Source organism: Gambusia affinis, linkage group LG13, assembly GCF_019740435.1.
Source record: "Gambusia affinis linkage group LG13, SWU_Gaff_1.0, whole genome shotgun sequence".
NCBI lineage: Eukaryota > Metazoa > Chordata > Actinopteri > Cyprinodontiformes > Poeciliidae > Gambusia > Gambusia affinis.
This window is the reverse complement of record NC_057880.1, coordinates 21,753,344-21,779,770: the sequence shown is the minus strand read 5'-3', so window position 1 is coordinate 21,779,770 and position 26,427 is coordinate 21,753,344. Positions and strand designations below refer to the sequence as shown.

Genomic DNA, 26,427 nt, shown 5'->3' with positions numbered 1-26,427 from the left:
GGAACTAAAAAAGTGGTGAAACGAGGGCATGAACTGGACCTTGAAAAGGGACGATAGAACGTCTTCAACTTAAATTCAGATATACGAATTAACGCGAATGCAACAAAATATTTGGCATGGACTAACATAAAATGGAAACATCACATTGCTTTCTCTGGCATGATCAAGCTTTCGATATGAAAAAGTTGTATTAATATCAATACAACTTTTTCGAAATGTAACACTGTGACTAAGTGTAAATTCCGCTATTTTTCGAAGGCCCTCGAAGGCAACTGGGTGACGTTTACTGTTTTGCTTTTGGTGGCGGGAAGCGGATATCTTGCTATCAGTTTGGCTTTTCTTGTATTTTTAACAGCATTACGTGCAGCATAGCAAATTAGCCTGTCGTAGTTCACCCAGTTAATGAAAGTTTGTCTCGTATCATGCGTGAGTGTGATTACTGACGTTTGCGTGGAAACACTTGGACATTGATATTCTTCGACAGCTGAAAGTTGCATAAACTACAATGGAGAGTTTAATACGCGATAATCCGCTGCTTTTGCCCCTGAACAAGAAGAAAACAGTCTATGATGGGTTTATAACCGTACAGGTGGGTATTCTCGCGTAAAAAATAAATAAAAATATTTTCTCGGTTAGAGCAAACCTGTTTAAGCATCTACGTCATAGAAGACACTGAAATAATGTAAACAGAATGCTAGGAAATTTGACAGGTTTTTCTGTTGCAGTTGTTTTATTGATTTCGTCAAATCACAGGGAAGCAACAGAATATGATGGAAGATGTGAGGTTCCCCTAAAGTTTGCATTACTCTTTTATTTGGCCATGTTGAAACAAACAGTTCATCTGTAACGGTTGGAGTCTATATTCAAGCCTTTTGCTTGGATTCCCCAAAATAAATTCTTTTTAAACTAATTGCAATTTCAGATTTTTGTTTAGTTTGTGAAAAAAGAAAGCCAGGAACCTTTTTCCTTCCACTCCAGACTTATGATTAACTTTGTGTTGTCATCACATTACATTCAAAGTATGTTTTCTCTAGGAAAGAGACTTCAGAATAAGAATACTCCTCCCCCCGGATCTCCAACTGAAGCGGGCCAGGTACTAACAGCGTCTCTTTGCTTTATTAATTGCATTAAAGCCCAGCTTGATTTCATAGGGAGTGTTTTTCTAACCACAGAAGCTGCATTTGCTCCTAACTTTTGTCTCTGCAGGCTGCACTGCTGTTGGCAGCTGAAGCACCTGTTGCGTGAATATGAGCACATAGTGAAGCAGGTAAATGTATAATCAGTTGCTTGTGGCATCACGGTATCAAGTGAAACGTTGTGTCTGTCATCTCTGATTAATATCTTGTCGTTTCCTGTGTATTTATCGCCATGTCATGTTGCCTTCTTTGTGCCCTTCTATTTCTTCCCCCCACTGTTTAATTAACATTGCCTGGAAAATGTCCGCATTTGTTACGTGGGCCCCTCAGGGTTATTTGGATGAGATTGATATTTCACCCTGGGCTGCAAAGTTCATTATTTTCACAGCCTTTAAGCTATCATTAATTATTTAAACGGGTGGCAGCACGCATTAATCACAAACACTGTGTTTGATTTGAACGGCTGGCTGAAGGAAAGCAAAAATAGACAGTGTCACTTCATTATACCTTCATTCAAGGATGTCTTTCTCACAGAGGCTGCAGCAGTCCGTGGATCTTGGCGGTTTCATTCTGGAGTTGAAAACCGTTTTGGTAAGGACAAGGATGACATGTGATATGTATAATTATAAGCAAAAGATGCACACGTAGACCTTAGATTGTTTCTTTATGTTATTAAACGATCCTATGAGAATTCAATTGATTAAAGTGGTTTAGAGGAAAGTGGCTCTAACACAGTTTGGCTTGTGGTGACATGATTTTGGTCAATAAATTTGAAGCGGTATGATTTGCTCTTTTTGCGTGTTTATTGCAGGAAGTGGCTCTAAATCGATGTCCAGACAGTCGCTCCGTCCCGCCTCCTCGATTTTACTCCCAGCTCATATCTGAGATGGAGACTGTCGGATGGGATAAGTAAGTATAGAAAAATTATTAAAGGAGTGTTAACAAAATGCTCAAACGTAGCATTTAGTTTTAACAGTCATTTAACAGATGCATTAAATGTTCCCACTGAACAGTTTCAGTGGAGGCTGAAGTTGTTCAGGCAACACAGTCAAAAAAGTTAAAATTATATAACAATCACAATTCTATTATTCAGGTGCTGATGATATTAAATGAGGTGTTTTTTACAAGACAAATGAGTGTCCACTTTTGTTGAATGGTAGATTTAAAACAAACACAAAAGCAAAAGAAAAGCAACTTAGACAAATGTTGCAAACAGGAATATTGGGGATAATTATGATACTCTGACATTTTATTTTCACCAGAAGCATTTGATAGCAATTTAGGGCAAACATAATTTGAGATGAGAAGTATTTGTTAAAGTGCAAATTGCATTGAGTCACTGACTTGCAGCATTCACTGCTCCTGAAGGAGCTTGTGGTGACAGTAGATAATCGCTAATGCATGTAGCGACAATGGAGAGTAAAAACTCCCCTTTAACAGAAAGAAACCTCTAGCAGAACGTGGCTCAGTGTGAACAACCGTCTGCCATGACTGACTGGGGGGTTTGAGAATACAGAGTAGATGCACAAAAAACACAGAAGCACTGATTCAGAAGTAGTTTATATGTAGGGAACAGCAACAACATGACGATACCCACTAACCCCTTACCCATGCAAATACCAATCATATAAAATAATTTGAATAATAATTAGAGAATAATTCTAAAATTACTAAAGTATTAACCCAAACACATTTACATTTGGATATCTTTGTAAAATAAAACAATTAAAATGTAATTTTCTAGTTTTCAGGAGCTTCAGAGAAATATATTTCAGAGCAACCTTATGAAATTCCACTGAATCAATTTGTACCTAATTTCTGCTTTAGATAACTGTTTTGGCTTGCAAAGGAAATCAGCTAATATCAAAACAATAATTTTTTTCTTAATGAACAGCTTGTTAACATGGTTCCATTTCCCGCTAACATGGTCCCAGGACACTGTGGAAGCAATTTGTCAGTGGAATTACTTGCTGATGGAGCATATTCTGTTAACTGATCCTCATATCAGCTAAGAATCTAAACCAACAGTAAGACTCTAAACCAACAGTGGATGGGAAAGTTCCAAACATTGTTTTTCAAATTTCTTGTTTATTCCCCAGAGGTAGAATCAAGTTGATGTGATGAAAACCTCCCTGCCTCATGTGGCTAAATGGAGCAGTCGTTCTTGTTTTTTCTCCCTCTCCTGTAGCTTTCAACAACACACGCCCACATTAACGAGGGGTTCTTAATGACTTCCTTATTTTTAGTTATTGAGTTACAGTTAAATCCAGGTCGCCTTTAATAAAGCTCAGCTCTCGTGCGCTGACGAGCCCAGCTAATACCGTCGTCAGGAGAAGGCAGTTAGCAGGAAGATATGTGTTCTCCCTCAGCTCGGATTAATCCTTGACTACCACACTCATTTTCCACTTTCCTATTAATGACCACGACTGCAATTATGATATTAGCAAAATGCAAATGGCTCTAATTGAAGACTCTCAGGTTTTAATAGGAGATGGGGGGTGAAGGTATGTTTAATGCTAGAAATGGGACTGACATCATTTTCAGTGCGGTGTTACGGTTAGAAAGCATTATACACAGCGGGCCTCAATCTCTAAAGCACTCGAGATTTGCTTAGCGTCTTAATTGGTATGTGCCGTGCTAATAGCCACTGGGGGTTTCAGCTGTAATTCTGCCTGCTGATTGGACCAGGTAAAGCGAGTCTTCTCTTCCCCTCCACTTGCCTTTATTTGGCATTTCCTAGTTTGGTCATCTTGTTAGGCTGTGAATGGCAAACCTGTGATGAAAAATGTGCTAATTAATGGAAAATGGGGCCAAGTAGGTCAGCTGCTATCACTTGATTCCACCAGAAACCTGACCCTGATGGCTCGTGGGCTCATTATGGGCACAGCTGGTGCTCCGTGTTCACAACCTGTTGGAGAACATGCAGGGCTTCACGTCTTCCGATTGTGGTGTTATCACTCCGTCACACTGTGTTGGTGTTTTTTGCTGGGCCTTCTAGGTCTACTAACACAAGCCTTTTTCCTTCATCTTTGTTTTTCCTACATTATTAGGCCAGCTAATAAATTACTCCCCTAATCCTGTAATACAAACATGATTTCTAATAGTTCTGGGAATTCCCAGGTTACAGTTTCTAAGTAATGATGGTGTCCCGGTTACCACAATAACACCACAAGCCAGACTGGTGAATCTCCACGTCTTAATCCAGTATAAAATTAGTACATATCTCTTCTTGTGCCCTCCATTTGTACATGCCAAGGCCCTCTGTTTGCATTTTACATGTGTGTTTTGTGATAAAACATGCAGAAAGTGTTGATCGCACTATTCATGAATCACACTGTCAACATGCACAGAGTACAATAGAGAATCACACACAAATTTGCATGGTTTAGAAGTAGCTCACATTGCTGCGGAGTTGCAAATGGGAAGCTCTCATCAGTCTTCCCAGCAAGAGGTCGGACTATCATGCTGATTCCATCATCGGGGTGGCAGCTTGTCCCTGGTCTCTGGGGTGTGAGACCCTGTAGCAATGGAAATGAACATGTGGATGTTTTTGATGCAGCTGCAATCAGCCGTCTACTCATCCAGGGGCTTTAATACTGACATAATTATTTTCTTTTCTTCTCCAGTTTGCTCTGATTTTTAATTAGTTGGTTTGCTGGCAAAGGCCAGGTTTTTAAACTCTCATTTCCAATTTTTAAAGCGGCTTTGGGAATGTCATTTCAGAATCTTAATGCTAGCCTAATTTATCTACTTATATTTGCTTTGTTCAATGAACTGGTCATATTGACAGTGAAACAGAGCCACAGAATGATGCTACCACTGGACTAAGAAAGAAAAATTTGATTATCACATTGTTTTCATTTAAAGTTTTATTCTGATCTGTTAAGTGATCTTGAAAGTAGTGGTGGGCATTTATTGCATCATTTATTATGATTTTTTTTTACTTATAAGAATTTTGATTTGTTGTAGTCTGAACAAATTTGAATTAATGCTATTAAAACACAAAATAACAAAACTGACATTCTAAAAAAAAAATATTATTTTCTCCATTTTTGAAAAATATGATTCAAAGTTGTTGCTGTGGGCAGTTTAGTGATACAAATCAAACATCTTAAGTTAGGTCCTGAAGAAGCCAATTTAACATTTTTTGTGTTTGACACTATGATTTCTGTGCCATGCAGTTGCAGCCATACAGTTGGCTAAAAATTAAGTACGGTAATAAATAGATTTCCATCATTATTTTTATCATTATGATAGTACCACAAAATATCTTAATAAAATTCTCAGTCCATTTTGCCCTCCTCTACTTGACTGGTGTGGATTTGTTGCCTGTTACATAAATTTATACTTTGTGGCTGTTTGGAGGACTTACTGAAGATGTTACTGTTTGTCTTTGAAATGTTGATGCTGTCGTAGGTTGTTGTCCTTCTCTGTGGCTTTCAATGTGAGAGGCCTGATCATTTTTATGAGCTGAACCCAAATGGACATTGTCTCCCGTCGTTCCATCATGTCCCTAAGTATGTGTCTGAACATCACTTATCTCTCACTTCCCTCTGTAAATCTTGGCTAGATATACAACTCTGCCAGCCTCATCACAGAGCACCATTGTAATATACTGTAAATCTGGACAAGGGTTGTTTAGATGCTTTGTCTCAGATCAGTTTTTTTTCTTCCGACCTCAGTAGCTCAGAGGTGGACGTCTGATTGGTTATCACTCGTTGAAACGGTCATGGTGTCGTAAATCTGACAGAGGTGTTGGTGAATGGTTGCGCCACATCAGCATTTTGTCCTGTTAATAGATTTAATTTAGGACATGAAGAAGAGTCTGATTTATGGGATGACTCCAAAATCTGAAGTCACCCAGAGACACATTATTTTCTGGCAGTTTAAGTCCACTTCTGTAAGTGCCACTGCAATATAATGACAATTCATTTCTAAGTAAAGTGCCTGTCCTAATGGCCTATTCAATTATTTCCTGTTCGCGTGTGAAATTTAATTATTTTCTAGGTTTGTTTAAATTTCAAAAAAGAAAACAGAATGTGAAAAAAACCATTCAAAGTCCCCATTTTCCCTCCAGATAATCTTATTCCTAATAAATACAAAAAAGCAGCATTGGTTTCTTGTATCAAAGTAAAAAGCTATCCAAAACAGCTAAATCTATGTGCAAGTATAATCACCTCCCTTGTTAGACCAAAAACTAACTTCTATAACCACATTTCTAGACAGCCGAGTTCAGTTACATTAGCCGCACCCAGGCCTCATTGTTGCCTGACCTGCAGAATCAAAGAAGCTCTTAAATAGAAACTTTCCAACAACACTGAGTAGGCTAAAAGATCTGCAAAAACACTTCCTACCTGATCTTAACAAACTCAAGAACACATTAGGAATCAGTCTTATGTGTAGCGTTCCGTCAAGGTGGCGTCATTGTACTTATAACATTCTGCTCTGCTTTCTGTTCCACCTTAAACAGGTTTACAATGCTTGAAAACCCTCATTATTGTGGGTGAATTAAACCAGTTCTGCAAACAATAGTGGGGCAACATTCTTCCAGAAGGATGTAAAAGACTGATGAACTAAGAAAAGCTGGATGTGAGTCATTGAAGTAGTGATTGCACATCTGGTTATTAGGTTTAAGGGAGTATTACTTTCACATAGAGCTCAGTTAGTTTGAGTAGCTTTTTTTGTTTTTAGTGAAATTGAGTTTTCTATTATTAAATTACGTTTATGGTTAAACCTACGTTTCACGACTCACTTTCTCCACGTCTCCATGTGAGCCTCAGGACCTCTGCCTCTAAAAATGCACATCAAGACTGGGCACTGAAAACAGCGAAGGTCTAATTAGCTCTGTCCTTCCTCAGGATGCTTTTCATAGACATGGACTTCCAAACACTGAAGCTGAGGGCAGACGACTCCTCTGGAAGGAAGCACACTCTCACTGTTAAACTCAAGTCAAAGGTGAGCCACTCACAGCAACTTTACAGCAACTTGATCACTGTCACTCCAAAAAAAATTGCTCATCATCAGGCGACCTGCAGTGAGTCCAAATCACAACAGGCCAACTTCTCCAAAACTGCATACTGGGAAACATTCATTTAGATGATAGCGAATCTGTGATTTACATCTGTGCCCCTAAATGTAGGTCAGACTGGAGAGGATGTGGAGAGACACGATAACCTGCTGTGACTGAGATGTAACTCAGATAATGCATCTCTTCACAAACCTCAGCAGGATGGAGAAACCTTCCTGTGTGCACAGAGAAAACCAATAAATTCACACTAATCTGCATAACTGCTGCTGTCAGTCAATGCTTTCATTTCATTTCTCATTTCAGTTTATTTTTGCACTTTAGTCATTGGCCAAAAAAAAAAAAGAGAGGATTAGTTTTTTTCCACCACAGTTACAGTTTTGGATGCTGATTTAAAAAAAGGTCAGATTTTAGTGTCTGACCAGATCACTATCTTCCACATTTTTGTTGTGTCTCCTACAAGCATTTTATCAAAATACACCAGGAATTTCTTTGGCTTTCGTTCAACAATTTTACCATTTTGCCATGCTTTCCAAAAAAGGCTAGAGTTGTAGAATGAGTGACTAGTGCTTGTTCAGTCAACAATCAACAAAGCTGTGTATTTCTGTAGCTCTTCTACAGTTACATCTTGGTTGCCACTCCTGTCATCTCTTTGTCCAGTCTGTCAGCTTAAGTGGGCAGCCATTTATATTTATGTTTAACGTTATGTCATACTCTTTGCATTTTGATATGCAAACCTGATTCAAAATAGTTGTTTCTAATATTTTTGATTCTGTTTGTTCTCAAATTGTCCCCAAATAAGCCTTGAAATTACACACAAGTAGACTTTATTTAGTAATATATTGACTTCTGAAGGCAATTGGTTGGTTTTATTTAGGAGGATCAGAAGAGGAATACAAATGCAAACCAAAGTAGGTAAATGTGAATGAATGCAGACAGAATGGGAGAGGATCACAGATCTACTCAGAAAACATGTAATTGCAATACTGTGAATATTCTGACTTATTTATGACCTTTTTTCTTTTTTTTTAAACTTTAGTATCTCAGCCACTAAGGGTGTAACAAGAGCTCGTCATATAAGACGATATTGAAACATCCCAATATTTCTTGTTGAGGTGACCGCTGTCTCGTGAGTTGCAGTCAACTGGGCTTCACCTTATGAAGTTGTAAGAGAAGATTTCCCAACTGCTCTTACATCATCTGCTTGACTCCATTTTGGGTTGCCAGTAGGAACGATAAATGGCAACAGAGATAAAAACAAACAATATCTAGGGACTGCAAATCGCTCGGACACTGAAATTTGTAGAAAGAATGACCATAACAACCATTGTTCAAATTCAATGAAATTCAGAATAAGGCCCGTTTTGCAGCATAAGTATGCTCTGTGAAGATTTCTAGAAAATAATGTTATATATTGTGTTTTGTATCATTACCTGCCTGTCAGCCATTAAAGACCTGCATCCATTGTAGGCCTCAGGTGCAGTGAAAGCCCATCCAACAGGCCAGATATATTATTGGCATGCTGGTTCTGCATGGCACGGGAAACATAATTTACTACTAAATATTGCATCCAAGCAGTCTATTGCAACCAGATTATTATATATATACATTAGTTATGATAACTATAATTTAGCTCTTAAATACCATATTGGTTGAGTTTTATTTGCTGGCTGATTGTGATTTTGAGTTGAAGAATTATCCACGTTTAGCTCTGTTTTTTTTCATAAAGGTCTGTTTTGGTTTGATTTAATCAGTATTTTAAAATTTGAATCTAAAAGAATCCTTTGATTCTTTTTTTTTTTTAAATGATAAAACAGTATTGCTCCCTTTGATTTTTTTTTTTTCTATGACTTGTTTAGAAACTTTAAAAGTCCTCCAAAACTTTAAAAATTAGACTTTGTTTTGAGTTTCGATGTCCTCATATCATTCATTAGGCATCCTACTTTGAATTTCAGCTAAATTTAACTTGGATAACAATACAGGTTAAAGCTTAAAGTACAATAGTTTTTAAAAAGTTTTCTTAATGCAGAAAGTCAATGAAGGCATCTGTTGGGCAGCAGGAGTGGAAGGAGCTCAGAGTTGCAAAGTGTGGGCACGGTGTCATGGTGAGGTGGTGCTTACCTAAGCTGGGATGACGTCCACCGGGGATAAGGGAGGACTGTGAGACCCCACACTGTGCCCACCTGCCCACCTGGCCCTCCTCAGCCCTCTGGCACCTCCCGGCCTCCAGCTGCCTCCCCCAGATCCAGCGCCAGGTCATTCCTCACCAGACACAGCTCTGGAAGAGGCGGCACTGGCATGGACGCATGGAGGCTTGGATGACTGGGGAGTGAGGGAGGACTGGGGAAGGACAAAGAGTTTCGTAATTTTGAAGGTGAACTGAGACAGTTTACCAAAGCTTCTTAGTGAGATTCTACTTTGGTTTGACCAGCTTGTTAAATCTGAGATAACTCTGCTTAGTTCTTTAAAATGAATAAAGGCTGCCAGAAAGATGTATTCCTCTAAGTTAATAAAGAAAAGGTGAAATAGCATTTATTTTACTGAACCATTTGAAAACAATAACATATCAATGTGTTTCCATATCTAAAATCTGGAAAGTTTGTTGAGCTTTAGAGCTGATTAAGCAAATAGAATAACCAGCAGGATTTGCCAAAGTTTTCCAATACCTTATTAGAATTTTATGCATCAGATCAGATCTGAGTTTTGACTGGGCCAATCTAATTCCCTAACATGTTTTGACTTAAACTCTTCACTTGTTTCTCTGACTGATACCTCCATCTGCTGCGTCCACAGCATCCAGCGGAGGCTCCTGACTGTTCAGCTGACCTGCCAGTCCCTTTGACCATCACCTGGACACCACAGGTATAGATTGCTGCCAAAAGGTGCACCACCTTTATATCTGAAAATATTCAGATATTTTTTTCTGAATACACATTCATTTTTCTGAATCCCATCACGTTAACCAGGCCAAAGCTAGTTCTACTGAATCCACTCCATTATAATAAAAAAAGGGTGATGAGAATCTGTGCGAGTAAATAAATTTCTAATTAATGAAATAATGACTTTTCTAATATGTCTTGAATTTAAACAGGAGAAGTATTACTAGTGTGCACATTAAGACTAAAATCAGTTATGACTTTGTGTGATTACATCACCAAAACCATTTTGTTTGAAACTTGTTTTGTTTTTTTCTATTAGGAATTGACAATCTAAGAAATTTTAGATTTAGAAATGTAGATTTTTCTTAAGACTTGTACCGGACAGACGCATCTTCCTCTGCAGGAACAAGTTTCATTAGTCTCATTCTTTGCTTCAGGCGAGGGCAAATATAGGAAGTATACTGTAGACCTGACCATAACTTTAAATCTCAGAACCAGACATTTTTTACAGTTTAATTGGCTTTTTAAAGTCTGGAAAATTATGGAATGTGATCAAAATCTGTTTTTCAGTCTGGATACATTCTTGTATGGGAAAGTGAAACAGGCCATTTAAATGAAAATGGAGTATGGAAAAATATTTCTTGTCTTCTCTAAGCATAGCAACCGTCCATCTGTAAAAGCATCATCATTCTTTTATTCAACAGTCCATCCAGTGTTTGTTCATCCACTCTTCAGTTTTGGAAGATTTTGTATTTAAAGCCTGACTTTGAATAAAATCAGTGGACTAAATTCCTCCTAAACCTTATTAATACTCTAAAACTGAGTCAAAATTAACTGTGCCAATCTGAGAATGTTGGAACATTTTGCTAAAGGGGAACATGAACTCGTAGCACAAGATCCCACTGGCTGATGGGACTGGAAACCAGCCTGGAAACAACATTTTCAAAATCTCGGTTTTGTCTGGTTTCAGGTCAAACAGTCCTGACTACAACCGTAAATAAAACCTCAAATTCAAATGTTTCTCATCCAGAGTAGAGGAGGTCTATCTCTTTTAAACTGTGACAGGCAAAACAGAAAAACTTGACTGTAAAAACTTTGTTGTACATCACAGCTGGCTTAGAGACTGATGCAGAGTGTCTGGTTTGAAGGTTTCCACTTTTTATTCAAAATCTGAAATATACATAATAAAACTGGTATTGGCTGATTTTATAGGGTTTTTATATTTGATAGTTTATTAAACCTAACATATGCATGTATGAAAAAGATTTCTGGTAAATATTTTCAGTGTATATTGAGCAGCTGTTTGAACCTGAACTGATATTAGGTCAACTCTAGTTTACAGTTTATAATACTTAGATGGGTTAAAACTGAACAAATGTGTGTTTTTTAGTTTGTGATCCATGAAATCTTTAAATAATTTTACTGTATTGGTCTTAATTATAAATTTAGCAGTGAATTTGTCCTTTTTTTACTTAAACATTGTGAATGTAATGTCTTGTTTTGTAAGCTGTATTGCTACAGAAATGCTTGAATTATTCTGAAATACTTTGGGCTCCTAGGCAGCAGCACAGCTGAGTGTGGGTGCAATCTGGAGGTGTGTGCTTTTTCAACAGCCCAATTTTAAGAGAAACACAATTTACACCCATTTCTACATGGTTTGGTCTTTGCAGCTGAATGGTGAAAGCAAATTAACCATCATAAATGTTCAACAGATCAGTTAAGGATATCTCGCATTCTCACATCTGAATGGAAATCTCAAGCCCCAGGTTTGAGTATTAATCATGAAATGTAGGTGTGAAACGGATCTAAGTGTTTTCAGATTTATTTATGGAAACAACAAATGTTCTTTTTTCTGCTGTTCCCATCCAAAAATGTGTAATTTTTAATCTGATGAGGTGAATGCATCGTTACTCCCTCATAGTTTTATATGCATTGAGGCCTTTAGGAGGAGGAGAAAATGAAGAGCTCCACAGAAATCCTTGAATCATTGTGAGTCATAATGTAACGAAGCGGGTCTCCACCTGCTCGATTAACACTTTTCCTTTTAGCCCCTCAAATTTAGTCCGCTATAATTGCCGTAAAGGTGCTTTGATGTAGAACCAGCTGTGGGCTCTTTGTGTCCCTGTGCTTCCCTCGTTATTGTTGTTTGTCGTCCTTCTTCTTTCATCTCTGTCACTGCCTCCGAGTCTGTGTCGCTTACACACACACCCACACGCACGGGCACACACAAATGGAGCACTGAACTGCACTGTTCTTCCTGGCGTGTAATAAAGTCAAGAACCTGATTGCAGAGTGAGGAGTGTAGAGCTGAGCTGAGATATGTCAGTAAGAGCTGTTAAAAGAAGTCAGAGAGGCAGAGAGTTGGTGGGTTAGAGGAAAGAGAAGCTAAATGTGTGTGTGCGTGCGTGCGAGTGTGTGAGAGCTGATACATGGCAGGCGTACAGTGAGGAGCAGCTTAGAACAGCGCTACCGTATGGAGTCTGTCTGCCTGCTGGGCCGTTGATGGATCTCTCCCACTCTGCGACATGAAGCGTGTGTGCGTGTGTTTGGGTGTGCATACATATATGCGTGTGTGCATGGTCTTAACTTTGCCAAGTGTGTGTTTTTTCTGTGTGTTATGTGTGCAGGGGGAAGGGCCTGTCTGTCGGCAGCCCTGACATGTTCATTTGAATGAGTAATTATTGCCTGCTCTGTTACAGGGCCAAGCTGTGCCACTCAGTGCGTTTGTAAGGAACAAGATGTGGAAGAGAAATAAACCTGCGTGCGTGCTCGTGTGTGTGTGTGTGTGTGTGTTTGTTGTTCATGTCCTTTGTGCTTGCAGGTTCTACCATATGTCAACCACCAGAAACTGCATATTGGAAGATAGAGTTGGTGTATAAACATGTGATAACAAAGACAGTCTGACTCTAGAAAATCTGGAAGTGTCGAGTTTAAATATTTCATTACGTCTGGATGACTTCAGAGCGAATATGGAAAAGAATTTGTTATTCTATATTTTATTCCATGTCCAGTTGTCGACCTACTTCTCTTTCAAAAGAACCACCAAATTATCTAAACCACCAATTTACATTCAACCAAACATTCAGGTGTGATGAAATTTCTCAATTTGTCTTAATTTAAATTTTTTTAAAGTTTTCTTGTCTCTGGTGAAAGATTTAAGACATAAACAAAGTTTTAGACTGAAAAGAGTAAATTCAGACAATACTATGAACACTTTGTTGTACTTTTTTTGTGAAAATAATTAAATGCAATAATTGACAGTTATTATGTTTCATTTTTAGTTTCTAAGTACATTAGATAACTTTCTGTAAAAAAAACAAAAAACAAAACACAAAGCTGTGCTTCTGAGGTCATCAGAGAGGAGATGAATAGTTGAATCGGGTTAAAAGCAGAGCGATGTAACTGCATCTTCAGTATTTCTGCTCTCAGAGCTGAATGGAGGTCAGGGAGAGACATCATACATAGATAAAGAGAACTGATTGAGACAGCCAAGGAGCAACGCTCGGCTCCGACTCAACTCCTTTTATCCTCTGCAGCCTTCAGCTCTCACTCAGGTTCTTCTCTGATCGAGCAGGAATTTAAGTAACAGCTGAACCGGGCCTCGAGTAGTTATCCTGGGCTCTAACTGTAATCATAGCGCTGGCATTAATTGGGCTGTAATTGCTGAGGCTCTCAGCACCTGGACGAAGCTTAATTGTGTGCACTGTGCTGGCACAATGACCCATAATTTTTGGTTCATTTTTTCCCCTAATTTTTTTTCCCTCTCCTTCCATCTGCATTGCTCTCCCGCACCTCTATCAGCATCTCTTTCTTTGCTTTCAGAGCTCGTGTTTATGTGAGCGTGTTTATTGCAGCTTGAGTTGCTGCAGTTTTTAACCGATTGGTTTTAAACGCTCTCTTTCCTCTCAATCTGAAAATGTCACGGCAGAAGCTTTTTGCACCAACCTACACCTCTGTGTTTAACTTTGACTAAATCTTTACTTGTACATATTTAGTCCAGTTTTTCTTGTTTACTTTGATCGGTTTGGTTGTGGATAATGTTTCAGTTGATGGCACGTCTCTCAGTATTGCAGCACTTTGTCGCTGACCCATGTGCTGTTTCTGCCTTCGCAGAGTACTCTAGGGCAGCTCCACAGCCAGTTCCTGCTGGTTCTGGAGTCCCTGACGGACTTCTGGGATGTCCTGGATGAGATCGACAGGAAGACCTGGGTTCTAGAGCCGGAGAAACCCAGCCGTTCCGACACGATGAGGCGGATCGCCATAGGTAAAGTTTGCATCGTCGCAGCAGATATTTTGTTGATGGAAACTGAAAGCAAAAGCAATGAATTTTTTTTGCTGCAAATATGAATAGATCAAAGAGAGTTAGGATCTTACTTCTCTGACTTCCTTAGAAAGATTTTGATTTGGTTGTGACGTCATAAGAAGCAACTTCTTCTTTGCTCCATACTTTTCAGTCAGTGGACAGGATGCTGACTCTTTAAACCCACATTAAGTGGGATCATGCAGCTGAATTACACACCCGTCCCCATCAGCCCCACATCTAGTTATTATTTAATTTCCCTTTGGGATCTATAAAGCATTTTTGAATGTGAATGTGTGCAGGAAACAACGTCTCCATCAAGGTGGAGGTGGATCCGCGGCACCCGAAGATGCTGCCAGAGTGCTGCCTGCTGGGAGCCGATCATGGTGGGTAGGAGCCCACAGACACAGTTTCACTTCTAAGTCAAGAATTCACAGTATGCACTCAAGTTTATCTACTGCATTACACTCCAACAACTGACACAATGTATTAAAGCTTGAATCATCCTCTCATTATGATTCAGTTTGCAGGGAACTATAAATAGGTTACTACTGCTGCCTGGAGGTCATGCAGCATACCGAACGTTACACCTTCCTTCAGAGGAATCTGTGCCTTATAAGCAAAACTCAGAGAGAAAAGAGTCTAGTTACACCTGCCATGTTTAATAACACTCTTGTCTTCAGAAGTATTTTTTTTCTGGTTCTGCAGCAATTATATTTTAAAAACAACAAAAAAATGTCTAGATGTATATAGAAAATATTTATGAAAATTCTGAATATATCAATTTTAACCTGTAGCATCAAAATAATTGAATAAATAATTGACTTATATTTTTGATTTAGGAAAGAGGCAGCCTATATAAACCATCAAAAGTAAAATCGGTCATAAAAATTAGCAGCAGTAAGTGTCATGTTAATCTGCTCCGGTTATTGTTTGTGATTTTTGTTTTGTACCTTTTTCTTGGTTATAAATATTCGAAAAGCTCAATCACTAAAATTGGGTTGCAGGTTTTTGCTTCCTGTGTGAGGCGAGGTGCTAAAATAATTAGTCAAGTTTATTTCTGTAGCACTTATCAACCACAAAGTAGCTCAAAATTCTTCACATGATGAAAACATGACGCAATGAACATGCAAAAAAAGAAACATTATATCACGGTGGGAGAATAAAGAGAAGTAATGAAAAGTTGCAATCCAGACTAGGCAAATTGGTTTTAAGCCTTGAATTAAAGAAACTTTGACAGTTTTCTGTAAGTTTGTTCCAGATTTGTGGCGCATAGAATCTGAATGATGCTTCTCCATGTTTGACCTGAGTGGTCTGGAGGGTTGATACAACAGCAGCAGATCTGTCATATGTTGCTAAACAATTGAGCAATTTATAAACTAACAGAAATATTTAAAATCTATTCTCTGAGCTATAGGGAGTTAGTGTAAGGACTTTAGAACTGGGATGACGTGTTTATTTTCCTAGCTTTAATGAGGTTGCAAGCTGCAGCATTCTGGAACAGCTGCAGCTGTTGCGGTAATCAATGCAACTAAAGATAAACGCAGTGATGAGTTTCTCTAGATCTAGTTAGAACTTTAGTCCTTTAATCCTGGAAATGTTTTTCAGGTGACAGAGGTTTGAATTTGTAATCATCCTTGTGTTCAGTGTTATTAATACACTGTCTAAAATAAAATTATGATTCTAATAAAACTATATTTATTTTGTAAGTAATGGATGTCAGCAAGTTAATGTCACTTAAACTGTATTTCAGAAAGTTGTTTTGTAAAATGACTGATCTTACAAAAGAACGCTACCTTTAACCCTTATGATTTTAATCAATGTCTTTTAATGGCTGTTAATCACCCATTAAGGATGACTTCAGAGAGTAGACTACTGTTTTCTTTTTTTTTTTTTACTGCTTAAAAGAAGAAAAAAAAACAACTTCTTTTTCTGATCTCCACCTGTCTTCCTGGATGTCACGCTCTCACTCACCACAGCCGGCTGGGGCGAGCTTTGAGCCTCTGCTTTCTATTCAAGCCTACGTCAATTGTCGACCATTGTTTCTGTCAGCCCAAGGTCGTGCAACTCCTCGCCTGTTGCCTAGCAATGCAACTCTAAAGATATTAAACACACGCACACTTCAGCCGCCGTGACGAGAGGCGGGCGGCGACCCTCAAATACGGAAGGTCACCCAGAAATATTGCTTTTTTTGCATGTAGGAAAAACAAATATGAAAGTGATGAGTGGTGAACGGAGACGGCGCTCCCCACGGAGCTGGAAGCAGCGAGAGTTCACATGCGACAGTAGAGGCGCCGTCAGACGGAAGGGGGACAAAGGGCTGCTCTTTTGAGACAGACTAACTTTGTTTTTTTCTCAGGGGGCTTCCAGACAATCCTGGAGAATCTGCAGGTGCTTTGAATCTGTGATGACAAACTTCAGTTTAAATTTAAAGCTGTTATCAGAATTCACGTCCAGAACCATGTCCGACCTTTTGTTCTGTTGTTGCAGTGGTGACGCCGCTGAGGAATAAACTCAATGCCAACATGCACATGTGGTGAGTTTGACGACACAATCATTTGTTCTCCAGGTTGTTGTGTGCTGTCTATATTAACATATATATTCCTTAGGGCTGGACACACTTATACTATTAGCGTTTAATGTTAGTCAATTGATAATTATTGATTGGCTCTTTATTTTTAATACCTGAAATACTGCAAAACTTTCCTGACATTTCCTGTTTTATCCACAGTTTTCACTCCATGCAATTACTTATTTTTAAGCAGTTATGAGGCAAGGTGGTAAGTTATTCATTGCTAGGTATGACAGGGTAAGTTATTGTTGCTAGGTAACCAAAAAGTGAGTGAGTAAATTGAGATCCAATCTTCCTTACCTGGCTGTGAGATGTTAAGTGGCTAAGGCCTTTCCTCTGCCTACATGTCCCAGAATGCTGTGCAGTTCTGACTCAGAGGAATTCTATCTCACATATTAGCTATTGATATTGATCACATGCCCATTGCAGTATTTTTATTGATTTATTGCTTAGTCCTATATATATTATATCCAGATTTCTAAGGAAGTCTTGAAAATTATGTAGTTTGAATTTATTTTTTTTCCAGGTCTGATAAATTAATGGAAAAAACTCACAGAAGATCATCTAAGCTTGAGTTTTTGTAAAACTTATCGATCTTTTTGATAAACCCACATTCAATTGAAAATCTAAACAGCACCTTGTTATCCTGTGGGTCTCAAACAGGACCCCAGGTTGTTTAGGTGTTCTGGATTCAGCATAGCTGCCAAACAAAGCACTGAAATAACAATTTTAATCAAACTTAAACTTATTTTAGGTCAATACAGATTTTTTTTAAAAGTATTATTGATTTGAGTTTATCTAAATTTGAATTAAAAAAAAACCCAAAAAGATAAATGTTGACTTGATCAACCAATGTCCTCATAGGATTTTTCAAGCTTTATTTTTGCTTATTTTGCTGAGGTTGACTGAAATAAATTATAGATTTTCATTTGAGATGCCCCTGTGAGATGGGGCCAATTCTGTGCTTTGCTGGATGCGTGGAGCTCCAGAAGCCATGTCATTGCTGAAGTGGGAACCAGTTCAGCTGCTTGGAGATAATCTGATCATCCCTCAGGGTTTTAGGCAAAGAAAAGATGATTACTCCTCATTTCAATTCTAATTTCACCACAGGTTGCAGCATTTGCTCCAGAGCTCAGGAAGTTCTCCCTCCCTCTGTGTGAACAAACCAATGCTCTGCAGCCTTTCCATTTTTTCTCCCCCTTGTTGTGTAGCAGTGGTGAAAGTGTCCTAATCATCCCTCAGTGTCTTTGCAGGCTCATTTGCATGTGGTTAATTAGTGTGTGAAGGAGCTGTCTGTGGTTTGCTGGCAGGAACCCGGACTCCAGCGTCTTGAACAACCTCCGGGATGTTTTGGAGATCGAATTCCCGTCACCGGCCACCCACGAAAAATCTGTATGTCACACAGATGCACCCTTTTCCATTTCAAACATGTCCGTTCTCATCAGGATTAGCTCCAGGAGCTGTGCATGTTCAACTTTTAAGCGGGCGGATGTACACAACTGCTTTTTTCTTTCCATCATTTCCATATTTTTCTCTCCGTGTTTTTTATTTATTTATTTATTTTCTTTTAGAGGTGGGCACAACTGCTCCTTTAATTGGGTTGTTTACAGATAAGATCATTAGAATAACAAAGATGGCAGAATTCTGTTCACTATCAAACCGCTTTAATCACGCAAAACCATTTATCTCTCCTTTTCTTTTAAAGAAAAAAAATCCTTCCTTTCCCTCCCTTCTCTGCGAATGGGTTGAAAGGGCGTTGTGTTTATCTGCTGTCGCCACGGTGATTAATGCCTCAGCTTCATTAACATTCAGAGGAGTGCAAAAAAGTTGGGTTGACCAGATGTTGATTTTTTTATTTTTTTTTTTTTAAACCTGCCATCCTCTCTCTTAATGGATGGCTCCAGGGGAAGAGGGGAAAAAAACAAAAACAGAAGCTTCTCATTACGCAGAAATGCAAAGAGAGAGTGCCCTGAGGGTGTGATAGTGGAGCAGCAACAGAGTGCAGAGTGGGTGTTGCAGGTGATGTTTGGAGGTTGATTTAGTATGTTTGTGCTCAGAGACTCCATGAGTGACCAGAACATTTTGGAAGGTGCCACTGGATGTTTCTGGGTTTGTGTGTGTGTGTTTGCAGAGCTTCAATGTGGAGTGTGGCATCTGTTACTCCTATCGGCTTGAAGACGCCATCCCAGATCAAGTGTGTAATGACCCCCGCTGTGGCCAGCCCTTCCATCAGGCCTGTCTCTATGAGGTATGGAAACAGATCGACTCAGTCACCAAGACTCCTGGATTTAGAACACCTTTCAAAAGATCTTCATACCCAAACCTTTCTGCATTTTGTCCCATTATGGCCACAAACTTTAATGCATTTTACTGGGATGCAATGGCTCAAAACAATATTTGGTTGCACAAGTTTCAATTTATTATGTATTTAAACAAAAATAGAGATACATTCAGTTGGATTTTTCAATAAGTGTTGCTAAAATACTCAGAATATCAAGGCTTATAGCTGGGTTCATATTTCATAATCAAAACATCAGCTATTTTCTAAGCTATAATTTAAGTCACTTTGTAGAAATTGGATAAAAAATGAGGATGCTACAACCATTTGTGTGATGAATTCATGCTCATAGTGGAACAGTATGGTTTTGTGGACATGACTCAGTCCACAGTAGTGGCATCACTAGCTATAACAGCTAGGGATGCTCCGATCAGGTTTTTTGCTGCCGATTCCAATCACCTATGAGGGCCGATCCCCAATCGCTGCCGATCATCTGAATTGGCTGTTAATTTTTTGCGTCAGGTATAAAGGCTACTACGTCATTTGGCAAAATTAAAAAGCTATCTGGTAATACATTCACCTAATTTTGACATAAACATGCAAAATACTTGCAGGCACAATACATCAGCTGTTAAGTCAAAAGCACAACAGAAAAACCTGCAATCAGTAAAATAATATTTAACAGTAAAGCTGTACCCTAAATTATTGCTATTAGTCAAATAAATGTCACAACTCTGCCTATATCAAATAATGTAAAAACAGACATTCACTCAAAGTTAAATGCAGGTTGCATCAAAATAAACAATGCAGTTACTAAATGAAAACTTCCTGAGAGCACGGCTAATTGTTTAGTGCTGGTCCTGATTGGCTGTTTCTGACTGAGCGGAGTAATTCTGCAGGACACAGAAAAGAGGCAAAAGAGCCTCATTTTTTCTTTCAGAGATGATCTGTCTCATGTTAGGACATAGCGTAAGCTTTAATACATATGTAAAATCATTTTTTGTTTGTCTAAGTTACATGCTGCAGCTTTAAGCAGACGTTTGGTTCAAGAGTTCACTGAGGGTGGAGGTTGAACAGCGCTACGTCTAAGAAATATTACTACCAGTAGCGCGGCGCAGTTGACTTTAACTTATTTTCTGGTAATTTCTTTAGTGTTCTGACCATCATGCTCTTCCGGGTGAGTGTTGGTAGTTGTGTGCTGCTTTACCTGCTGTCTGATCGCTCTGGATGTCTTTTTTTCTGCAGTGAGCCTAGATAGTCACCGGTCAAGTGTCTTAAATGTCATATTAGATTTGTTGTGTTGATGCATTTTGATATGCTTCACCCCCGACGTAATTTTCCGTTGCAACACGTAAACGTCCCCATTCACTCTGAGCGTTGAAGTTCCACGTGACATTGCTTAGGATTTGATGCAGTGTGCTTTCGCAGTGTGAAGGAAAGAGGAAATCACAGGCAGGCTGCGAACTGAGATACAAACAATCAGTTTGTGTGATCGGTGGCCAATCGATCGGCACACCTCTAATAACAGCTAATAGTCATTGTTCAACCCAGTAATATATACCAATGATTCCAGGTTTCTAAATATAACCAGGAGTTGTAGGCAGAGAAGGTCAGTGTAACAAATCCAGATGAGATCTAATAAACTGATGAGGACCACAGCAATTGGGGTTTTTTTTAGCATCTTTTGGTCAGTTTGGCACCTAATGCTGAAGTTCAGTCTTCAGAAGTAAAGAGGTATCACTCGGGTAGAGTGGTGCGATTTCAAAGCATAGAAGAATAAACTCTCGCTTGTATTTCCTCTGCATTTACTCAAATTCTGCTTCTCTGATCTGAGGATCTGGTGAAAGGTGGCAGGAGGAGCCCTTGTTCTCTGAAAAGCCCTCGAAACCATCTTATATTCTACAGGAATATAAAATGATATTTATATAAAAGAGTTGTGCACGTAGAAACACGCTAATGTCACCATGTCCAAGGTGACGATGAGATCAACGAGTCTTTTTCTTTCCTCCAGTGGCTGAGAGCGCTCCCCTCCAGCAGGCAGAGCTTCAGCCTTGTTTTTGGAGAGTGTCCTTATTGCAGTAAGGTATGTGGACGCAGGCAGCTGACACAAAGGCCCGGCTTCAGCGCCGCATACATATTCAGCACCTACTCATATGGATCCATTCATCATCTGGCTTTGTCTTCTCAAAGTGCCTTCACATGCAGCTTAGTAGCTAGAACTGAGTCAGAGTTCTAGTGATTTGTGCATGAATTTTTTTTTTTTCCACATCTTTCAATTTTACAGATAATTCATTAATTACAACAATGTGATGCTTATCTTTGTATTTCAGCCTATTACAGTGAAAATGGCCCCCCAGAAGACCTGAGGAGCAGCATGAAAAGAAAATGACCTTCTACCTGCTAAATAAGTCACTTATGCTATTGAACTGAACTTCAGCGAACAAAAAAGCAGCTCCCACCAGAAGGATGAATCCCACACAGACAAACCTGGACTTCCAGGAGTTTCTCTGTACGATGGCAGGTTTGCACTCTGACATGTGGCAGTACCGCCCTCCATTCTGATGCGGCCTTTTATCCCAACATTCTCTGTAATCCCCATCATGCATCTGTCTCTCCCTGTCACACCGTGCCCCGCCACGGAGGCTGCGTTGATGTTCTCGTCTCGCCGTGCTCCCGGTCTGCTCGTCTGTTTTGTTGTCAGGTCTTTTGGAGTTAGTTCTCTGTTAAAAAAATGTTGAATATGTATACATATTTTGTACAGCTAACAAAAATAAAAATAGATTTTGGGATCAATTTGTATCTCTGAGTTCAAGGGTCATTTAAAGATGTAGCATGGAACAGTCGTCTAAAAAAGGATTCAGGAAAGTCTCAAAAAGCCGTTTGGCGGTGAGCCTTCAGGCCTCACACCTGTTTGGTCTGATCTGCTGGGCCAATGGGAGGACCTCTCAGGTAGCATGCAGGAATACGTTTGGGTCTGACATCCTTCTTCTCCTTCACCTCCTCCTCTTCCTTCTCATTCTCCACATCATCCTCCTCCTCACTGTTTTCTTTTTCTTCATACATACATGCGAGCCTCGGCCTCAGTAAATATTTTCCAGGAGGAGAAACCTCTTTTTTCTTGGAGGAAAGGGGAGAAACAGCAGGTTTTTAGTATTTTACATGTAAAATCTGACTGCAGATTCATTTCACTCGACTCATTCTTTGTTAAAGCAGCCGGCAAACGGTTTGATGAATAGGTTTGGTTTACTGGTTTTAGGTACTGCATATAAAATTGAAGAGAACAAAAAGAAGATTGAAATATTGTTTGTTAAAATAACTAATTTAATCTTAAAGACTGAAATAAAGACTAATTCTTGCTGTTGTACCCCAGTCACCCTGCAGGTTGAAGTAAAAACATGCTGCTGGTGAAGTGATCACTGGTTTTTGGTGTAAATAAATACGTAGAGTTCGGTTGTGTCTATGGCTTTCGTTCAGTTTCCCCTCAAAAAGCCAAAAAACTGAAGTAATTATTGAGTAATTATTATTTGTGCAACTGTAGAAAACATTTGTAGGTGAGTTATATGCTGTTCATGAACATCTGACCTGTACTTGAGCCAAATGGACAATGACCATTAAAACTGGCCAGTCAATTTTGCCACATGCAGACACAACTGTCCTCAATGCAGTTGTCCCCATTTTGATTAAGTTTCATTTACTGCATAACTTCACCTTCTTTCTTACTTTAAAAAAATTCTTTCATTTTTCAAAATTAAACAACTTTCCTACATAATAAAATTTTGGAGACGCGAAAAACATAGTTGCCACTTCGGTTAAGAAACAGGTGAACTTTTAACTTGACATAAACACTGGGTGTTGTTAAGAACCTAACAAATAAATTGAATTGTGGCACAATGAAATCAATGATTACAAAAAACTATGGTGTCTGTTTCTAACTTACCTCACTGGATCTAGAGAGGGATAGGCCCCATAAGTGGCGCGCTGACGCCGATTTGGACTTTGGGCTTTCCAGTTCCTCATCATCCAGCTTGGCTCTGCAGGAACCTCTGGCTGTTCCTCCTTTCTGTTGCTTCAAGAAGAGTTGAAATATTAATACAAATGGAGTTTGCAACTTTCTTCAACTTGGCTTTCATTAACACTCCTTCACTTTCAAACTGTGAACACCCATAAAAGAATCATATTTATCCAACAGTAATGGCAGACGATTCTGTGGCCTTTATCTCCGCTGACATTTCCTCTCCTCACTAAAGCGTCAGTAAATGGCCACTTGTGTTTAACAAGGGATCAAACTGGCCAGCACTTTAGCATGGAAATGAAATGACACAAGGAGAGGAGAGGAAATTAGGAGCATAATTGGAGATACCCTCTGCCAGGTAAAGTGTGTGTCATCAGCTCCTTCTCACTGGGCTGTTGAGAGGGCGGTCACTGGGCCACGCAGGGTCAAGAAGTGATTCTGGGGAATGCAGAGGAGGGGGGATGTAGTCTTCTTTCACTATCAGGTCTGACCATCTTTCATTGACGTGCTCCTCTTAGAGGTGGAGAGGGGAATGTCACCAGAAGGTTAAACCTGCCTTTCACTGCCATCACGTTTCTGCACTCTGAGGTCAAGAGACTCAGCAAAAAAAACCTTCAACGGCCAGCGGTGAGGTTGTTGAATGAATACAAAAATTTAATTATGGCGAAACATTAAGCACATCCTTCTTTAAGTCTGTAGTGTGTGTATAAGGGTGTACTAAACAGAAGGCAGGGTGACCTCACCAGATCTCCAAACCTTAACTTCTACTTAATAGCAACACATTTCATGTAGCAGCAAGTAATTATTTGATAAAAAAAATAGGGAGTGACTAGGCAAGAACAAAACTGTTGTCTTGTTGGTGTGTTATCGTAATGGTTGTATTTTGGAGTCTTGGACTGGGATATGGAGGATGTAAGGTTGTAGCAATGGCAGCCTAATCATTTGGTGGGATTATGTTCACCTGCTTGACTCTGCTAGTCACTTGATGTCTAAAGAAAATACTGAGTTTGAAGCTTTCAGGCCATTGGAGAAAAGCCCTGCCACCAGAGATCAGATTTACAGCTCTGTGAAGGGAGACAGATCTTGTGAATTCAATTTTTAAATGCAACCCAGAGTTACTCATTTTAAATTGGAAAAACAATCTTAGACCCAGGGTGGCCAAATTCTTTCCTCAAGAGCAGACATCTTGTATGTTTTAGAAGAGTAGCTTCTCCAACAATAGTAATAGTCTATTAAATCTGAAAAAAAAAAGAAAAACAACCCTGCCCTAGAAAAAAATACCACTTGATTTTGACATATGGATCATAATTTCCAACATGTGTGGAAAAACATTTAAAGTCGGACTAGTCATTTTGTTATTCACTTCAAATAGAGTGTCTTATTCGGCAACTGTGAGGCCTTTTGGAAACTTAAATATTTGCATGTGAAATAAGTAATGCACATGTACTCTGCTGCTCCTCTCCTCTTGTGCCTGTTCTCCATCTCACAAAGGAGGAGATTGTGAAAGAAGAAAAATAAAAGGCTTGCAGCTCTATATTGGTCCCTAATGTTCTTTTAAAAGCCGGTCAATATATTTGGTTAGTTTATAAGTGTCACCACTCTTTAATTTAGAATTGAGAAGGATGGTGCAGACAAACTAGCACAGAACTGCATCCTGATATGTTCAAAGACAGTGGTGAAAGCCCTGGGCTTGGACGTGGTGGGATCATAATGAGAATTTAATCAGTAAGCTCTTGGTGAATTTTTGTATCCTCTAAAAGTGGGAAAAGAAACATTACTGAAAACTCTGATGGTTTTCAGTAATGACAATTTGAGTTTAGCGATATGTATGAATCTTGCGGTATTGATCCTGATATGTATCAAAATGCCGCAACGACTACTTAGGAGACACTTCACATAAAGATAATCATCTCATTTTGTTCTCACCTTCTCTCTTTTAGAAGACTCCTTGGTGGCTGACCTTTGGTGACCTTCAGGCACAGACAGGTCAAGTCCTCCTTTGGCACGACAGTTCAACAGCTCTTTAAGAAGCCTGTAGTCAGGCTTATCGTCATAGTCCAGAGTTCTCACGTAAATCAGAAACTCAGCTAGCTCATCTGATGATGGCAGAAAACATCAAAAACAAGATTAATGGAAAAATAATTTAGTTAATAATATAACTCTGGATCAAGTCAGAGCAAAGCAATGAAGTCATTTAACAGAATTTCACTGCAGTCAGGATGTTGATTCTCTGATGTTTCTTCCTATGTATGAAATCATTTTCAGAAGTGAGGCGAGAGCAATAAACATAGGATGAACCTGAAGGTCTCTCGCTGCAGATAAAACACAGGCGGGCCATGTATCTCCGCACACACAGCACATCTGGCAAGCGTACAGCTATGGAGGTGCATTGTGTCATACACTGTCAGCCTCGATGGATCGCACACTGGCCAGGCGGTGTGTATGACACACACTGCAGTAGAACTTGTATCTCTCCCTCACACACACTCAGGTGGTTGATGCATCCTTTGGCTCTTATCTGCAGCGGGCAGCCTGGCTTTGTCAGTAGATGAGCGTGCCGCTCTGTCCATACATCACATGCCGAGCCATCACTAAGGTGTGACCTCTCCGTATAAACAGGAGATAAAATACAACTAACTTTGAAAGGCATGTCAATGAGACAGCCGTCCGTTTAATTGGTACAAAGGGAAAGCCGAGGGGGTCGCAGGGAACCGAGGAGGGTTGTGGGTTCAGGGGAGAATTTTCAGAGGTAAAAATCATGTTTAAGGAAAATTAAAATGAGTTCCAAAAAGTTTGTTCTTTTTGGAGACTTTTTTTTTTCCTTTCATGTTTTTGGTTGAGGCATTGCATGTCTGGACAGTTTCTCCCTCTGGTTTTAGATGCTGTGCAGCTGGAAGGATGTTTTCTCTTACGTTTTTATTTTCTGATAGCCATGATGCATAACTGTGCAAACAAGGTCTAGTTTTTTACAACTGGGAGCAGCTGATGAGCACCTCAAATAATACCTGAACCACAACGCCAAATCCCAATTAAAAGGAGACTTCATGGACGCAGACCAGAGAGAGAAAGAGAAAGATCAAACTGTCTCCTCAACTGATCATAATGGACAAGGTTCATATCCCCAACATCTCTCTGCCTGACTATCTATCCACACAGCCAGACAGAAATCTAAAGAGGAGCAAAAAAAAAAAAACAGTGAGATGGATTAGCAGTGTTCTGTATGTT

General features: G+C 39.3%; 2 protein-coding genes across 4 annotated transcripts in view; one reads left to right on the top strand and one right to left on the bottom strand.

Moving 5' to 3' along the window:
• Positions 1-286: 286 nt before the first annotated feature.
• On the top strand, positions 287-21,686 carry fancl (FA complementation group L). 2 transcript variants are annotated; one of them, XM_044136486.1, is made up of 14 exons: positions 287-589; positions 1,035-1,093; positions 1,207-1,267; positions 1,671-1,727; positions 1,948-2,045; positions 6,995-7,091; positions 9,955-10,023; positions 14,154-14,304; positions 14,643-14,726; positions 16,831-16,876; positions 18,223-18,304; positions 19,044-19,160; positions 21,202-21,273; positions 21,521-21,686. In XM_044136486.1, the coding sequence occupies exons 1-14, from the start codon at positions 506-508 to the stop codon at positions 21,554-21,556; spliced, it is 1,113 nt and encodes a 370-aa protein (XP_043992421.1). In that variant the 5' UTR covers positions 287-505; the 3' UTR covers positions 21,557-21,686. The 2 variants fall into 2 exon arrangements, with proteins under 2 accessions (XP_043992421.1, XP_043992420.1); XM_044136485.1 differs by lacking the exon at positions 21,521-21,686 and having other exon boundaries at positions 21,202-21,426.
• Positions 21,498-26,427, bottom strand: part of LOC122842524 (serine/threonine-protein kinase VRK1-like) — a 17,967-nt gene continuing 13,037 nt past the window's right edge. Inside the window, exons 11-14 of one of the 2 annotated variants that reach the window (XM_044136483.1) lie at positions 25,129-25,298; positions 23,128-23,256; positions 22,098-22,307; positions 21,498-21,910 (exon numbers count right to left, since the gene is read on the bottom strand). In XM_044136483.1, the coding sequence (XP_043992418.1) occupies positions 21,584-21,910; positions 22,098-22,307; positions 23,128-23,256; positions 25,129-25,298 (836 nt within the window). In that variant the 3' untranslated portion in view covers positions 21,498-21,583. The remainder of the gene's footprint in view (positions 21,911-22,097; positions 22,308-23,127; positions 23,257-25,128; positions 25,299-26,427) is intronic. The other variant, XM_044136484.1, reaches the window with a different exon arrangement.